The sequence below is a fragment of the Haliotis rufescens genome, unplaced genomic scaffold (genome assembly GCF_023055435.1).
Source record: "Haliotis rufescens isolate VD_foot unplaced genomic scaffold, xgHalRufe1.0.p SCAF_66, whole genome shotgun sequence".
NCBI lineage: Eukaryota > Metazoa > Mollusca > Gastropoda > Lepetellida > Haliotidae > Haliotis > Haliotis rufescens.
The window spans coordinates 1,014,452-1,034,205 of record NW_025964357.1 but is presented as its reverse complement, the minus strand read 5'-3'; the positions used below and the strand labels follow the sequence as shown (position 1 = coordinate 1,034,205).

The 19,754-nt window shown below is 40.5% G+C and overlaps 1 protein-coding gene across 4 annotated transcripts in view; it reads right to left on the bottom strand.

Moving 5' to 3' along the window:
- Window positions 1-7,357: 7,357 nt before the first annotated feature.
- LOC124118962 (protein flightless-1 homolog) overlaps window positions 7,358-19,754 on the bottom strand; it is a 141,486-nt gene continuing 129,089 nt past the window's right edge. For all 4 annotated transcript variants that reach the window (XM_046481300.2, XM_046481301.2, XM_046481302.2 and 1 more), the window contains 6 exons: window positions 19,531-19,571; window positions 17,050-17,173; window positions 14,904-14,993; window positions 13,700-13,792; window positions 13,254-13,367; window positions 7,358-9,781 (listed from right to left, as the gene is read on the bottom strand). In XM_046481300.2, coding sequence (XP_046337256.1) covers window positions 9,647-9,781; window positions 13,254-13,367; window positions 13,700-13,792; window positions 14,904-14,993; window positions 17,050-17,173; window positions 19,531-19,571 — 597 coding nt within the window. In that variant the 3' untranslated portion in view covers window positions 7,358-9,646. The remainder of the gene's footprint in view (window positions 9,782-13,253; window positions 13,368-13,699; window positions 13,793-14,903; window positions 14,994-17,049; window positions 17,174-19,530; window positions 19,572-19,754) is intronic.

Genomic DNA, 19,754 nt, shown 5'->3' with positions numbered 1-19,754 from the left:
GAAAATGTCACGATGAAAAGTACATTAATTTTCTATATTGATGTTTTAGGCCCTTTTGATCGTCTTAGTCAAATTTAGTCAATCTGTTAAAGAAATGGACAAATATTTCAGTCAAAATGACTGAAATATTTACACATTTTATAAATTGCCTGAGAGAATCACATTTTACAAATTGACTGTAATATATACACGCTTACAAAGGAAAAGACAAGAATGAATCTGTCCATTGCTACAGTTAATTGAAGGAAAACAAAATGCAAATACCATAATTACAACCCTACCAAATATGTGTATAATTTTAGGCAGCTTCCTTGTTCGAGGAATGTATCAGCGAATATCCACACAAAGGAACAATATCACACACGTCTGCAGCTGTACAGAAAACTTATTCGATGTCACGTGTCTCTGTAACAATCACATATTTTAAAATGTATACATCTTTCGGGATATTATTACCCGTGTTCGTTTCGTGTCAAAGGTCGGCTGAGAAAGCCCACGTGACAACTATTTTCATAACGTCCGAGGTTCCTAAAAAAATCAATTGAGTTAGATAACAATGAGCAATCAATCAACGTATTATCGGTTAACCCTTTGAACAAAGTATGTTGTGTTCACATCGTCACTTCACGCCATAATATGAGTGTATTCCCTTTGTTTTTGTAAACCTACACTCACTTTTGACATATCCACTGTAGATAACAGTGATTAATCAATCAGTGTATTTTCTGTTAATCCTTTGATGACTAGGAACGATCCGTTGATTTACAAAAAAAGTAGATCAACTGATCATTCATCTCTTGCTGGGCTGCCACGTGCATATTACATAACACACATTTCACCTCACTTCAAACCTTCATTTAGATTGAATAATTACTCCAGACACAATAAATGTCAAATGGGAACTTTTGTCGGGTATTCTGAGTGGCGCTACCACTAATTATACCTGTAATAAATTCATTAACTGAGCATCAAGTGAATGACGACAAATACACAAGTGTAGGGTTATACCAGAAAACGTAGATGACAACAAGGGAGTAGTAATCGTATTATCCACGCAATCCGAAATTGCTTCCACTGCATGGATACTTTTTTAAATTATTAAACTATAACGATCAGGGGTATTTCCAAATGACGACATCCGAACTCGCTGTTCTTTGTGTCTGTTTGTTTTGGCTAAAGAAAGTAATTAACATGCGCTGACTGACTGATATAGGAGATTTAACGTGCGCTTTCCGGGATATTGTAGGCAATTAGAACATTGCTTTACTTGCTTGATGTATGGTTTGACCTCTAAGTTATAGTTAGCGCCGAAAGTGATATGTTTGGGGGCTTCAGGGTGTTTAGTTGTTTTTTTTAAAAGTTTATTATTACAATAGGTGTGGGGTGGTTTTCCCGTTTCTGTTTGATTTAATCCTGCGGAGGCTAGTTATTTGTGGCTGGGTTTTGATAGTGTTAGCTTCCTGGGCGTATATGTCGAGGTCCTCGTCCGTTTCCCTTGGGTGCACTCGAATAACTCCCCTAGTGTATATTTGCGTTAGGTTTAGAGCTATTTACGGTGAATTGGAATATGTTTAATTTTAGTTGCTGCCATGTAGGATTCCTGATTTGGGAAGATTATCTGATATCCTTTGAAGCTACGTTTGATGTTTAAGTAATTGATTTTTTGTTGCCTTCGCCAAATGCCTATTTCATTTGCGGTTAGTGTTGGAGCTAGTTGTACTGAGGGGGTGGCCGAGAAAAAGTAGAGGGCCCACGTGGTGATGAGGGCTGCGAGTGAGAGGGTGGGTGGGGCAGGTGATGCCGATGCGTCTAGTTTGCGTTTTTTTTTAGTCTAGTTTATGCTTGGGGAGGTGGGGTGCTGGGTTGAGTTTCCATGTAGGAGGCTTGAGGGTCTTGATCGCCGTAGCCTGTGTTGTGCGCCTCCGCAGGTGTAGGATATGTAATGCCAGAGATTTCGACTTGTCTTCGGTCTGCCATGTTGGGTTTAGGTGTATGTGTGCTTACTTACTTACTAACTTTGAAGATTTAACGTGCGCTTTCCGACTGATGCGTATTTCGCACATGGGCCCGGCCAGGCCATTTAATGTGTTTCCGAAAGGGGCGAAAGTGGTCTGTGCAATGGGGCTTTAGGGGCTGCTTATATAGAATTTGGGAATTTTGAGATTTGGAATAGATGCCGATGGGGGGGGGGGGGGGGAGAACTAAGAGAGCTGGGTATGGTGGATGTTTGTTTATGTGATTTTGATTTGGTAGATTATTGTGTTTTTAGATGCGTTTTATTAGTTCTGTTTTGAATACGCCTAAGGCCTTGAAGTTTTCTAGTTTATTGTGTGGGTTTAGTATTGCTTCTAGAGTTAGAGCCTTGTTTAGATTGAGGGTGGTTTGTAATGCAGTTCGATGTGTTAGGTAGTGTGTGCAGTGGATGAGTGCGTGTTCTGGGGTTTCTAGTTGTTTGCAGTGTGGGCAGTTACCTGTAGTGTGTTTTTTTATACTTTTTTAGGTGGTTATTTAGGTTGGTGTGTCCTGTTTGGAGTTTAGTGATTACTCTGTCGATTTTTTTGGATGGATGGAGAATTTTTGGTTTGGTTAGTAGTTTGCTGAGCACTTTTTTGATTTGGCTATTTGAGTTTAGATATAGGTTATGCCATTTTTTGGTGATGTTTTGCTTGTTTACGCTTTTAATTTCTGAATTTGAGATGGGTAAGTTAAAGCTTATTTCTGGGATTTTAAGGGATAGTTTAGCTGCTTTATCGGCGTTTATCCACAAGAAGGTTATTTGTTTGCCTGCCTTAGTTAGGTCGTTGGAGCTTTTAAGTATTTGATTTATTAATTTAGGTCGGTTTTTGGTATTTTTGTTTTGGAGAGCTTGCAGTCCACTTAGGGAGTCGGTAAGTATAAGGATTTTTTTTGTGTGGTTTTTGGATTCTTGATTATGGAGGGCTGAGGCCATGCCCATTAGTTCTGTCGTGAATATTGATTGGTTGTTTGGGAGTCGGAAGGATTGTGTGGTTTTAGTTGGTTGTGTGGTATGGACTCCGAAACCTGTGTTTGGAGGTCGGATCTGAGGATCCGTCCGTGTAGATGTGACACCAATTTGGCCAATTTTCGTGTATGTATGCTAGTGTGGTAGTTTTCGCCATGTTTGGGTCGGTTTGTTTATTTATTTGGCTAGCTAGTGTTGTGTCTATTTTGGGTATTTTAAGTTTAGGGGTGAAGATATTTGATTGTTTGCAGTTTTGTTTAAGATTTTTAATTTGGTGTTCCTTTAGGTAGTTTGTTATTCTTTGGGATATTGGGCCAACGACCTAACTAAGGCAGGCAAACAAATAACCTTCTTGTGGATACCCGCCCACGTAGGAATATACGGTAATGAAAACGCCGATAAAGCAGCTAAACTATCCCTCAAAATCCCAGAAATAAGCTTAAACTTACCCATCTCAAAATCAGAAATTAAAAGTGTAAACAAGCAAAAAATCACAAAAAAATGGCATAACCTATATCTAAACTCAAATAGCCAAATCAAAAAAGTGCTCAGCAAACCACTAACCAAACCAAAAATTCTCCATCCATCCCAAAAAATCGACAGACTAATCACTAAACTCCAAACAGGACACACCAACCTAAATAACCACCTAAAATTTTTTAAAAAACACACTACAGGTAACTGCCCACACTGCAAACAACTAGAAACCCCAGAACACGCACTCATCCACTGCACACACTACCTAACACATCGAACCGCATTACAAACCACCCTCAATCTAAACAAGGCTCTAACTCTAGAAGCAATACTAAACCCACACAATAAACTAGAAAACTTCAAGGCCTTAGGCGTATTCTTAATAAAAACGGAACTAATAAAACGCATCTAAAAACACAATAACCTACCAAATCAAAATCACATAAACAAACAAACATCCACCATACCCAGCTCCCTTAGTTCCCCTCCCCAATCCCATCGGCATCTATTCCAAATCTCAAAATTCCCAAATTCTATATAAGCAACCCCTAAAACCACCCTCTTGGGTTGCACAGACCACTTTCGCCCCTTTCGGAAACACATTAAATGGCCTGGCCGGGCCCGTGTGCGAAATACGCATCAGTCGGAAAGCGCACGTTAAATCTCCAAAGTAAGTAAGTAAGTAAGCTATCAGCGGTGCTGTGCGTGGGCTTGAGGAGGCTCTGGAGGCTTGGAGAGGTGTTGCTGGCTTGGAGTACAAACATGCGCCCTTTGTCGAAGTCTTTATAGATTCACGATGTCGGCCATTTCTGATATACCCTGATCTGCTTGCTCGTGTTCAGCTGGCAAACACGGACCTGTACCATTCCTCGCTGACAGCCTGGTTTGTACTCTGCCTCTGTTGGTGTACCCCGATAGCTGGTCCAGGGTTGCTTTCAACAGCTCCACAGAGCATGATTATCGACAATGTCAGCACAAACAACCTCACACCCCATTTTATGCCTAGCATGAACATTATAGTTGGGATCCTCCATGCGCGTTTTTTCGCTTGTTGACAAAACCTGCCGATTCGAGACGTCAAACATCAACTGACATACCCATTTCACCCTGGGATATGCCAAATACATTCACACACACGGTTATTTGTATAGATTATCTACAGACACCGAACACACGACACACAAATTTTGACAGACCTTCTAAACAAAAATAATGATCATTAACTGTCTGGGATAAACATTTCCTGCCGACTTGCATAAAGAGGACAATTGTATATAACATGAAGTTCATCCTCAATTACAGGACAGTGTTCACATAAGACAGCATCATCCTCAATATTGGCAACCTCCCTACCAAAATGTGGTCTGGCATTGTCATCCTACAGGTCAAATTTCTGCCGATAATTCTAGCGAAGGGAACAGGAGCAAAACTTTAGTCAAACATATCTTTGGCCAGTCAATTGTCCATTCACGATAACCAAATCAGTTTGCCGGGCATGTCACACCATGTCAATGACACGAGACCCCAATACCGATCATGGTCAAGAATTGTTGCCCTGGCATACTGCTACGTTACCACCACCGTACCACCGTTTTCTGCCATCTGAGAAGTCCAAACCTTGAGATTCGTCTGATAAGCTGTTAGGTTCACACCTTTCACAGGACACCTAGCTTTCAGGTGGGCTCATAGAGCTGGTTTTTAACATTAGATGTTGAAATTCGCGTTCCATTATTGTACAGAATTCTCTATTGAAAACATGAGCAGATTTTAATCAATTGTATAGTGCAATTAATGTAATAAGACAAACTCTCTGTCATTTTTTTTGGCTGCTTTGCCCAGGTCTCATTGCAACCCCATCTGTTTGATGGTTCTTGTCCCAGTTGAGAAATTACACTTTCTGATTTGCAAAACATTCGGGCAACTTTGGCTATTGACGCCTTCCCACAATTCGCCATTTTGTCTGTTCGTTGAATTACTGTCTTGGAGGCATATTTAAACATGTACCTAGCTTAACTGCATTAGTGTCTTGAGTTCCCGACACCCACACCCACACTCTCTTTGGCTTCTGGGTGCACATGTGAAATTTCATTGCGATTAGATGTTGCATTCTATTGTAAATGTCCACCTCAACCATAGCTACATTTACATTATGAGTTCCCTTCTTTTTTTTGTGTCTGTAGTATATGCTGCTTTTTGTGTTTGATTTTATTGTACCCTTGATGCTCATGATACCAATCACTGGATTGTCTGGTCCAGACTCGATTATTTTCAGTCCGCCATCATAAAGCTGGAATATTGCTGAGTGCGGCATTAAACAACCAACCAACCAACTGATCAAACATGATATTCCAGAACATACAGCTGAGCTACATGGTATTGTTGGTCTATTATTAACACATCTATAGCTACAGTGTTGATCAAGATTTATGGATGGCTTCAAAATATTGTCATTCCCTTCAGTGACAACTGGAATGTGATCAGATAGAAGGGAACTAAAGTTTGGAGTGACACAGGGATCTGTTCTTTGCCCAATACATTTCACAATATGCACTCTACTAGTTGGAAGAATTGCATGGTCTCAGATTTCATCAGCATGCTGATGATACACAGCTCTGTCTAGAATTCAAACCATTGTCACCATCATCGGACAGTGAGACATTCCAGAGAATCATAGTCTGAGCTGTTGACATTTAAAGTTCCTTAAATTAAATAACAAAACTGAAATGTTGATCATCATTTCAAAACCAAGCCCAAGTCTTGACAGCATTGTTAGACCTAGCAGTCACACAAGAAATCTACGCATGATCATTGATTCAACATTTAGTTTGAGAAACCATGTGAACAACATCTGCAAAAATATAAACCATCAGAAAAAGTAATAGTCTAGTTATAGAAGATTCATTTTATATATTTTATTCACAATATTATTTTGTAAAATACCATAAGTCCTAACATGTAGTTAGTAAAATATATAACTAAATACACTAAAAAACATATGATGTCAAAAATTTGACGATGAGAGGGAAGTGTCTAGTTACTGTCATAGATGTAGCTGGACAACGCAGATAAATGCACTGGCCGAACAATCCCATCCATAAGTGGGCGAGATATGACAACCGGTATAGGGAGAAAAGGTACGGATAATCACTGTTTGTTGTTTTTTAACGCTACACTCGGCAATATTCCAGCTATATGATGGCGGTCTGTAAATAATCAAGTCTGGACAAGACAATCCAGTGATTGACATCATGAGCATCGATCCACGAAATTGGGATATGTTGACATGCGTTAACCATGTCAGCAAGCCTGACCACCTGATCCCGTTAGTCGCCTCTTACGACAAGCATATTCGCCATTTACGGCAAGCATTGGAATACATGGGAAATACCAAACTTAACTCCCCTGTTCATAAAATAGACTTGTCTGACATTGCCGTGAACAAATTGTATTTAATACGGGTAAATATTTTCAAAGCTTGTACATTTTTATAACATCCTGGAAGAGGCTGTACATGATGTTGATATCTCATCTATGAAATAAACGACTCATGGTCATTGTTTATCATACAATTAAACAACAGGAAGAATAAATCATGAGAGGTAGTGTGTGGGTGCATGCATGTGGCTGCTTGTAGTTGTCCGGACTAATGTTCGTGTTGTAGTTCTAGCCCACTGAGATACCATGCTGCAGTTTAACATGGATATTCCATTCAGACACAGTATACTGACTCAGAGCCGATCAGTCCTTGTTTTATCCCCTTAATATCGAGGGCCATGCATTTCTTGGTATGATGCAGCTGGGGATTGAACCCCTGGTCTTCACTCTCTGGGCAAATGCTCTATCCACTAGGCCATGGTGGCGGTCTCTTGTGGATGGAACAGACAACAACACATTATATATCAACATAAATAGGACATATTTTTATGAGCTTGTAAACATTCCAGAAGCAAGTCACTAAACATACACATTGATGGAACACCAAAGTCTTTATAACTCCCATACAACACACCATTCTCTCTTAGATACAAACTTACTTGCTGCAAGATGCCAAGACAGAGAGGAGTAACTAACAGGGAATGTCTTACAGATAAATACAGGAAATATACATTGTCACATGGGAAGCAGGATATTGTAACACACCACACTGGAAATGACTGTTGTCCCACTCAGCTGTTGTCTAGTGGGATAGTCATCATGTCCTGTGTAGGCCATAAGGGTAAAGACACAAATAGTGGTGTCAGTATTAGTTCCTATATTGTTTAAGCATATAGAATACAAAGTAGCAGTATGTTTATAACAGTGTTGTCTGCCACATGTTATCACCTACAGCAGCAATCCCTGAAGCACCAGGACCAGACACTGACATCTCCCACACCATGCAGCGTTGGGGCTGATATCACTGATCAGCTATACAAGGGGGCGAGTCCGACCACTCTGGCACTCCAATACCTGGGTACACAACTCCACACAGACATCCATTTGGCAGAAAACAGAAATTGACTTCAATTACCAAAAGGAGTGAGTGAGTGAGTGAGTGAGTATGGTTTTACGCCGTTTTTAGCAATATTCCAGCAATATCAAGGCGGGGGACACCAGAAATGGGCTTCACACATTGTACCCATGTCGGGAATCGAACCCCGGTCTTCGGCATGACGAGCGAACGCTTTAACCACTAGGCTACCCGACCGCCCCAGTTACCAAAAGGAACGTGAGTGCAGGAATGATAATTAAACATAGGAAATACAGCTGACTTGTCCATAACAATGTTAGATATACTTAATGCTTCTACATGTATATGAATGTATAGTAGTAATGTGAATAATGGAATCTGCAAAACTGAAAAGAAAATGGCCATAATAAGTACTTTTCTTCAACCAGTGGCTATTGATAATGATGTTATATTCATCTCCATGACACTGATAGCATGTTTCAGTCACAAAAGGAGAAGGCCTGTGTTCCTAGTGTCTCCTATGGACAAACATATGTACGTTGAAGATATTACATCCTTTGGGCGACCATTCGGTCAAAAAATACAAAGTTGAAATAAATGACAAAAGTATGCAATAATAGTCAAATATTACAAATAAAGGATGAATGTTACAAACAAAGGCTATTACATACATACAATCAAAATACTCGAAATGTTTTACAAATTGCAGCACCATCTGGCGTTCTTTCAAAATTGTCCTTTAGCAGTTTAGTGTTTAGTTTTTTCATACACATTGTTCTTTCTTCACATATGACATCTTTTGTTTGCGAATTGTTCATTGGTATCGTTTAGTATTTTTAATTCATTGTTTGCATGTAAACAATGATTTGTAATTGTAACATTCATTCTTTATTCGTAACAATTGACTATTATCTCCTCCAGACTACAAAGGATCAACATGATGCTGTGCTATATTCCTTTGATTTGACTGCTGAGTTGAACAATATTTAAATGACTGGGTGACAGCATTTGTATACCTAATGAGCACAAAAAGTATTTTGATTCTGATTGAAAGCAAACATAAACTCCAAACACAAGTCAAAGATACCAAAATCTGAATTACTTCTGACAGTAATAATATAGCCCAAAACACCTTTTCAGCTTCTGTCCTGATGGAATTGATTCACTTGAGATTCTTCCTGAGACACTGCAACTGATCCACATCATGTTGTAGCCTCTTCTACACTATCTGGTAGCCAGTCAGTCAACACATGCCTCTCCAACAACATCTGGTAGCCAGTCAGTCTGCTCATGCCTCTCCAACAACATCTGGTAGCCAGTCAGTCTGCTCATGCCTCTCCAACAACATCTGGTAGCCAGTCAGTCTGCTCATGCCTCTCCAACAACATCTGGTAGCCAGTCAGTCTGCTCATGCCTCTCCAACAACATCTGGTAGCCAGTCAGTCTGCTCATGCCTCTCCAACAACATCTGGTAGCCAGTCAGTCTGCTCATGCCTCTCCAACAACATCTGGTAGCCAGTCAGTCTGCACATGCCTCTCCAACACCATCTGATAGCCAGATTCCCAGAATCACCAGAGTGGTTGATCTATGATCTCATCTTCATCTATTCTCCTAACCCATCCACATATATCAAACATATATTAAAATGAGATGTTGGTCCACCCCCTCCCCATGTCATCACCTCTTCCCCACCTTAAACAGATATTGCACAGTCTGTGGCTTGTTGTGGGCACCATCACTTGAGCACCTCCTTGTACTTGCCCCAGCCATGGAAACACTTGGTGAACCTCTTGTGTTCCTTGTACTTCATGGCCAGCAAAAGTTTGCGAGGACGCTCTGGCTGCTTAATCCGGATGTGTTGGATGTAAACCTGGAAACATATCACACACTTATTTACTGATCAATCCTGAACATTCACCACAGAGTTTGCTAAGTTTGCAAGTTTGCAAGGGTGATCCTTCATATGCCTACTGAAATAAAATTCCATGAAGATAGGCTGACCCCCCCAAAACAATGCTAGTGATGCTTTGGATCCAAGCAGCACTGGCCACGCTCACATTAATGTTAAAAATATATCCATTTTTAACCTTAAAATGTATCACAATTTGGTCTGGGTACTTGCCTATACAAAGGCAAATCACTGATAATGTAAGGACACTGCCAATATCAATACCAATACACCAGCAACACTGACAACAGTGATGTAACACCGACAATAGCGATGTAACAAAAACAACAGAGACGTTACTCTGACGAGTGATGTAACACAACAGCAGCGATGTAACACTGAAAACAGTGATATAATTTTGACAACAGCAATATAACACTGACAACAGTCATGTAACATGATAACAGCCAAGTAAAACAGACAACAGCGAAGTAACAACAGTAACATAACACTGACAACAGCCATGTAACAACGACAGTAATGTAACAAGAGTAACACTGACAACAGCGATGTAACACAACAACAGTAACGGAACACTGACAACAGTGATGTAACACTGACAGGAGCGATGAAACACTGACAAGAGCGATGTGACACTGACAAGATTGATGTATCACTGACAAGAGTGATGTGACACTGACAAGATTGATATAACATTGAAAGAGCGATGAAACACTGACAACAGTGATGTGACACTGACAAGGTTGATGTAACACTGACAAGAGCGATGAAACACTGACAAGAGCGATGTGACACTGACAAGAGTGATGTGACACTGACAAGAGTGATGTAACACGGACAAGAGTGATGTGACACTGACAAGAGTGATGTGACACTGACAAGAGCGATGTGACACTGACAACAGCGATGTGACACTGACAACAGCGATGTGACACTGACAACAGTGATGTGACACTGACAACAGTGATGTGACACTGACAAGAGCGATGTAACACTGACAAGAGCGATGAAACACTGACAAGAGTGATGTGACACTGACAAGATTGATGTAACACTGACGAGCGATGAAACACTGACAAGAGCGATGTGACACTGACAACAGTGATGTGACACTGACAACAGTGATGTGACACTGACAACATTGACTTAACACAGACAACAGAGACGTAACTCTGACGAGTGATATAACAGCAGCAGTGATGTAACACTGCAAAACAGTGATGTAACATGACAACAGACATGTAACACAGACAACAGTAATGTAAAACGGACAACAGTGATGTGACACTGACAAGAGTGATGTAACATTGACAAGAGCGATGTAACACTGACAACAGTGATGTGACACAGACAAGATTGATGTAACACTGACAACAGTGATGTGACACTGACAAGAGCGATGTGACACTGACAACAGTGATGTGACACTGACAAGAGCGATGTAACACTGACAACAGTGATGTGACACTGACAAGAGCGATGTAACACTGCCAAGAGCGATGTAACACTGACAACAGTGATATGACACTGACAACAGTGATGTGACACTGCCAAGAGCGATGTAACAGTCACAAGAGTGATGTGACACTGACAAGATTGATGTGACACTGACAAGATTGATGTGACACTGACAACAGTGATGTGACACTGACAAGAGTGATGTAACACTGACAAGAGCGATGTAACACTGACAACAGTGATGTAACACAGACAAGATTGATGTAACACTGACAACAGTGATGTGACACTGACAAGAGCGATGTGACACTGACAACAGTGATGTGACACTGACAAGAGTGATGTGACACTGACAAGATTGATGTGACACCGACAACAGTGATGTGACACTGACAAGAGTGATGTGACACTGACAAGATTGATGTGACACTGACAACAGTGATGTTACACGGACAACAGTGATGTAACAATGGCAACAGTGACGTAACACTGACAACAGTGATGTAACACTGACAACAGTGACGTAACACGGACAACAGTGACGTAACACGGACAACAGTGATGTAACAATGACAACAGTGATGTAAAACTGACAACAGTGACGTAACACGGACAACAGTGACGTAACACGGACAACAGTGACGTAACACGGACAACAGTGACGTAACACGGACAACAGTGACGTAACACGACAACAGTGACGTAACAATGACAACTGTGATGTAACACGGACAACAGTGATGTAACACTGACAACAGTGATGTAACACTGACAACAGTGATGTAACACGGACAACAGTGACGTAACACGGACAACAGTGATGTAACAATGACAACAGTGATGTAACACTGACAACAGTGATGTAACACGGACAACAGTGACGTAACAATGACAACAGTGATGTAACACTGACAACAGTGACGTAACACTGACAACAGTGACGTAACACGGACAACAGTGATGTAACACTGACAACAGTGATGTAACACTGACAACAGTGACGTAACACGGACAACAGTGATGTAACAATGACAACAGTGATGTAACACGGACAACAGTGACGTAACACAGACAACAGTGATGTAACAATGACAACAGTGATGTAACACTGACAACAGTGACGTAACACGGACAACAGTGACGTAACACGGACAACAGTGACGTAACACGGACAACAGTGATGTAACAATGACAACAGTGATGTTACACTGACAACAGTGACGTAACACTGACAACAGTGATGTAACACAGACAAAAGTGATGTAACACGGACAATAGCAAAGTAACACGGACAACAGCAACGTAACACAGACCATAATGATGTAACACGGACAATAGCAAAGTAACACGGACAACAGTGACGTAACACTGACAACAGTGATGTAACATGGACAATAGCAAAGTTACACGGACAACAGTGACATAACACGGACAACAGTGACGTAACACAGACAACAGTGATGTAACAGAGACAACAGCGACGTAACACAGACAACAGTGATGTAACATGGACAACAGTGATGTAACAATGACAACAGTGACGTAACACTGACAACAGTGATGTGACACTGACAACAGTGATGTAACACTGACAACAGCGACGTAACACAGACAACAGTGATGTAACACGGACAATAGCAAAGTAACACGGAAAACAGCGACTTAACACAGACAACAGTGATGTAACACGGACAACAGTGATGTAACAATGACAATAGCAAAGTAACACGGACAACAGCGACGTAACACAGACAACAGTAAGTAACGTTTGTTAGAAATTGCAGCTGTATCATGGTTGGTTGTAAATAGTCAAGTCTGGGCCACACACATCAGTGGTTCATATTTTCAGCACTGTATGATGACACTATCGACCAAGTCACCAAGTCCGACCACACGATCCAATTTGGTCATCTCTTATAGAGTGCTTGGCATCATTACTTACCCAGGTCCCCTGAGGAAAAGAATGTTATCCTACCTGTGCACTTTTAAATGCTAGTTTGATCTCCACATCACTAGTCTTCTTGCCGACCCAGAGGAAGACTTGCTCTCCGTTATCCAGAATCATGACATCATCATCGGCCAGGTCATCCTGGGCAACATTCAAAACAATCTTACCCAGTCCTACAAAAGTACATTGCAACATAAAAATAAGGATTTAATTGAGGCGAGTTAATCGAACAACCCAAGCCTAAATGAAGCTGCCCCATAGCAGCAAGTCTGTAACAGATGATGGAGAGTATTTTCTCACTCTTGTTTTTTCAACTGACTCCTGTAACTACAGCTGATAACCTAGACATATTGGTTATCTCAAGGACTTTCCAAGGCTCCCTTCCCAAACTTCAAGGCAACGCATTTGACCTAGCAAACTCTGTGCAACTAACTCACGTATGACAACTTACATAGGATGTGAGAAAATAATACCTGGCAGAAGTCTGCACATTTCTCTGATACAGTGAAGTAACCCTTCTCATTGGAGCATCGGAACAGACGACAGTACTTCATGAACTCGGAGTCCTAAAATGTGAAAGAAAATCATGTGTAATCCTGTATTTTGGCTGTCATCACACTATAGATCTTTAGATTTTCAACAGAAATCCTCTTCACTGATAGCTATCAGGAATTATCAAACAATAGTTATCATTGTTAACAATTCTAAGAACACTATCTCTTTCACATCCTGCATCCAGGTTGATGTTTGATTATTGTGAAGGAATTAGACTTTATCCCTAAGACAGTGAAGAGGATTTTTATCGTGTGATGACAGCCAAAATTATTATGGCAACTATGTAATTGATGTAGGGTATTTGTAGGAATTAATGTTTTATGTTTAAATATCAAAGCCTTAGAGTATGGGCAGCCATTTGGTAAAAAAAATACAAAGTTGAAATAAGGGACAAAACTAGCAATAATAGTCAAATGTTACGAATAATGTATTAACAGTTACTGATAAAGGTCAAAATACAAAACAAACAGACGTCGTCTGAAAAAATACAAAGTTGAAAAAATAGTCAAAAGTATGCAATATTAATAGTCAAATGTTACGAAAAGATGCAAATGAAAAGAAAGAACAATGTGTAGGAACGCCAGTGCGCATGAAAGGACACTAAACTGCTAAAGGATAATGTTGACAATAAAGAATGCCAGATGGCTGCAATTTGTAAAATATTCCGAGTTTAATCGGCTTGTTCCGCTTTGTATATGAAAACTGCATGTCGAGGTGCACAATGTATTACGTTGGAATGTTTTACAAATTGCAGCGGCATCTGGCGTTCTTTATTTCAACTTACAGAAATTTCATTAAATGTGATACATGTTTCATTATTTACCACTACTGACCTTGACCTTATACAAAGGTCACTCAAAAGGTTATGCAACCGAGATCCCAACCCTTGATATCCTGTCTGCTGATATAATTCTTCATATTCCAAAGTTATTGGGTACAAAAAGCCTAGTTGATATGTTAACTTGACCTTCAATGTCACCCATTACCACATACTGCTAAGTAATATGAAGATGGTTTTGTACTCATAATCCTGAATATATACATTGTAATGCCTACCATATAAGATATATTGGAAGAGTCAGCACTGTTAAGACAGTAAAGAGAAAACAAGCATGTACTCACATGATCATATGGTCGTTGCCCTCCGATGCCGACCCAGAAGAAGTTCTCTGGCTCCTCGCCCTCATTGATCATCTGGATGGTGTACTCATCCTATATAGAGTGAGGGCATACAGTAAGCGTACAGAAGGTTCATCACCTTTAAATAAGGGCAGCGTAAATAGAGGTGTTGGTCATTAGTTCCTGTCGAACCTTTGGTGAATGCCGTTACAATTCGACATCCCTTTGTGCTTTTTATAGCTTGCTGTAAAATAAATGCTATAAGATGAGTTTCTTTTATACATGTATGTCAGTTCCAGCATAAGAACAGTGCAGTATCTCAGTACATGGTCTTGGCTGTTGTTGGGTTGAGTTTGGCAATCTTTCAGCAATATTCCAGCAATATCACAGCAGGGAACACAGACATTGGGCTTCACACATTGTACCATCGGGAATTAAACCCTTGTTTTTGGCGTGATGATCAATGCTTTAACCACTAGGGCTATTCGACTGTGATTAACTCATTATCCAGGTAACAACGCTGGTTAACTCCCCTACCTTGTACATAATCTCGGCGACAACAGGGGTTAAATCTCCTACCTTGTACATTATCCAGGTGATCACAGTGGTTAACTATCCCACCCTGTACATTATGTAGGTGATCACAGTGGTTAACTTTACCACCTTGTACATTATCTAGGTGATCACAGTGGTTAACTATCCCACCCTGTACATTATCTAGGTGATCACAGTGGTTAACTATCCCACCCTGTACATTATCTAGGTGATCACAGTGGTTAACTATCCCACCCTGTACATTATCTAGGTGATCACAGTGGTTAACTATCCCACCCTGTACATTATCTAGGTGATCACAGTGGTTAACTATCCCAACTTGTACATTATCTAGGTGATCACAGTGGTTAACTATCCCATCCTGTACATTATCTAGGTGATCACAGTGGTTAACTATCCCACCCTGTACATTATCTTGGTGATCACAGTGGTTAACTATCCCACCCTGTACATTATCTTGGTGATGACAGTGGTTAACTATCCCACCTTGTACATTATCTTGGTGACCACAGTGGTTAACTTTCCCAACCTGTACATTATCTAGGTGATCACAGTGGTTAACTATCCCACCCTGTACATTATCTTGGTGATGACAGTGGTTAACTATCCCACCTTGTACATTATCTTGGTGACCACAGTGGTTAACTTTCCCACCCTGTACATTAACCAGGTGATCACAGTGGTTAACTTTCCCTACTTGTACATTATCTAGGTGATCACAGTGGTTAACTATCCAACCTTGTACATTATCTAGGTGATCACAGTGGTTAACTATCCCACCTTGTACATAATCTAGGTGACTATCACACCTTGTACATTATCTTGGTGATCACAGTGGTTAACTATCCCACCCTGTACATTATCTAGGTGATCACAGTGGTTAACTTTCCCACCTTGTACATTATCTTGGTGATCACAGTGGTTAACTATCCCCTCCTGTACATTATCTAGGTGATCACAGTGGTTAACTTTCCCACCTTGTACATTATCTAGGTGATCACAGTGGTTAACTATCCCACCCTGTACATTATCTAGGTGATCAAAGTGGTTAACTATCCTACCTTGTACATTATCTAGGTGATCACAGTGGTTAACTATCCAACCTTGTACATTATCTTGGTGACTATCCCACCCTGTACATTATCTAGGTGATCACAGTGGTTAACTATCCCACCTTGTACATTATCTAGGTGATCACAATGGTTAACCATCCCACCTTGTACATTATGTAGGTGATCACAGTGGTTAACTATCCCACCCTGTACATTATCTAGGTGATCACAGTGGTTAACTATCCCACCTTGTACATAATCTAGGTGATCACAGTGGTTAACTGTCCCACCCTGTACATTATCTAGGTGATCACAGTGGTTAACTATCCCACCCTGTACATTATGTAGGTGATCACAGTGGTTAACTATCCCACCCTGTACATTATCTAGGTGATCACAGTGGTTAACTATCCCACCTTGTACATTATCTTGGTGATCACAGTGGTTAACTATCCCACCCTGTACATTATCTAGGTGATCACAGTGGTTAACTATCCCACCTTGTACATTATCTAGATTAATACATTGGTTAATTCCCCTACCTTGTACATCATGTAGGCAATTTGCTCTGCCAGCTTGGCCTCATCGTGGTCTGCCTTCATCCCAACCCACACGTACACAATGCCATGCATGTCCTCACTATCAAAGGGCACCATTAAAATGTAGCTGAAACAAATATAAACGCTACAAACACTTATTGCCTACAGTGCAGTTTGCCTTCCATGTAGTTCCTAGTGTAGTTCACCTACAGTCAGCCTATGTCACCCTGTTACTCACATATGAACCAGTACAAAAGATTGCAAAAATATACTTAACAACAAAAGTTCCTGCGACACCAATATTTTTGTGTATTTTTTAAACAAGTAAAGTTTGGTTTTCAATATTGTAGTACATATATGGAATCAAGTCACAAAATGCAACTGCATGCATTCCATGCAAAAGTTGACTTTTATGCAAGCCCCATGCAGTTCACTACCCAAGAATGGGTATAAAAACATGTGCGTTAACGGGATTCCATATGCATTGTTAAGCATCGTGCTGACAACAACCACTCAGAAAAAACAACAAAATTACCCAATTTTTCAACATTACGAAATGCCACGCCTGTCTGATAATGAGCGTCTGCGAGCCATTGGTATGCTTGAAGCAGGATCGAGTCAATGTGATGTTGTAAGACAATTTAACGTCCACAGAAACGCCATTTGGTGTTTATCGCAACGTTGGCAACAGACGAATGCCATCGTCGGAGTGGCAGGCCACGCATAACCAATAATCGACAAGACAACTGGATTCGAACAACACACCTACGAAATTGATTCCAGCCAGCAACAGAGACTGCAAGAAGCATCCCTGGCCTTTGAAGAATATCTTCACAAACCGTATGTTGTCGCCTCAGATGTGCAGGGATTGTCGCCAGAAGACCCGCCAGACGTCCCATTTTGACAGGAAACCACCATCAAGCACGTCTACAGTGGTGCAGACAGCATCTACACTGGACTGCCATTCAGTGGGGACAAGTTCTATTCACTGACGAGTCTCGTTTTCACCTCAGATTCGAGTGTACCAACGTCGAGATGGACGTTACGTCAATCATTGTGTCATGGAAGAAGATCGGTTTGGGGGTGGCGGCGTTATGGTATGGGGTGGGATTACAGCAAGAAAGAGGACCCGTTTGATAGTGGTAGAGGGAAATCTCAATGGACAGCGCTACTGCAATGAGATCATCGTCCCGGTTGTTCTACCGTTTTTGAGTCGTCATGGCCCAGGCATTACCTTTCAACATGACAACGCCCGGGCTCATATTGCTCGACTTGTTCATGATTCTCTTCAACAAAACAACGTGAATGTCATCCCCTGGCTGGCTGGCTCCCCTGATCTCTCACCAATCGAGCACATGTGGGATGAGATGGATCGGCGCCTTCGACATCAACCACGTGTTGGGCAGACACTCCAGGAACTTTGAAACATGCTCCAGCGGATATGGACAGATATCCCACAGGACTTTGTGCGATGCCTGGTCCATTCCATGAGACAAAGATGTGTTGCTTGCATTGCAACAAGAGGTGGACACACACGCTATTGATTTGTAAATTGACATTTTGGCATGTTCATGTTTTTTTATGAAATCACGCATTTTCTGAAGTCAGTATGGCAAATTAAACCATTTGAACACTTACAGGAGTCTTTTATCTGTTGCAAACCGAAAATGTTTCAGATTTGGTAAAAAACATAACTTTGCATTAAATCTTAATCAATGTCACAGGAACTTTTGTTGTTCAGTATAGATGCCAGTGGTTAACCTATTGAACATGAAATATACATCCAAATGTATCTTATAAATAAACATGAATATAAATACATGAATATTATATTTTACACCAATTTCACCCTTTGTAATTACTCTATTCTGCATGTATGACTACCCGCCCCACCCCACCCAAAATATTGTTTTGGTAATATAATGTTTGCCCATCTGCAAGTTAATAAATATTGAGCCCCCCAAATTATCAGTACTGTGAAATTTGGGCAACTAAAAACTTATATTCTCAAAATTAATGAAATGAAGATACAAAGAGTTCGGTCAACAAACAATGAATGGAAATCATGGAAGTTGTACAAAAGGAATATCTAAAACTAAAGTCAAATTAAAAAAATTATACAAAAAACAAAAAACAGAACCATCTCCATCTTTTTGGAATGCTCCAAACTGTGCCTCTGGCTATCTTCATGAGAACTTTCAGTAAACATCCCTTCTGATTTGGAAACACATCTGTGCCCAATGTAGCTAAATTTTGAAACAATGCCTCTAACTACTGAAATAATAACATCAGATGTAGTTCTTGTTAAATGACATAGTGAAACACAATCGAGACTCTTTGATAATGACATCAGCAACACAATGGTGGCACAGACTTATGTGTCAAGCACAGAAATATTGATCAACCTTTCCTGTACACAAATGTGCACACTATCTTTACATTAGCACTTCAATCATTTCCACTGGGAATACACCACAAACTTACCAAAAACAGGAATTAAGAAGAGATGCTGAGGCTGGTGCAATCTGCAAAACAAACGTGAACACATCACATTTCAGATAACATCAACTTTCAGGAAACATCACCTTTCAGGAACATCACCTTAGAGGAAACATCACCTCCCAGGAACTTCACCTTATGAAACATCACCTTCAAGGAAACATCACCTTTCAGGAACATCACCTTCAAGGAAACATCACCTTTCAGGA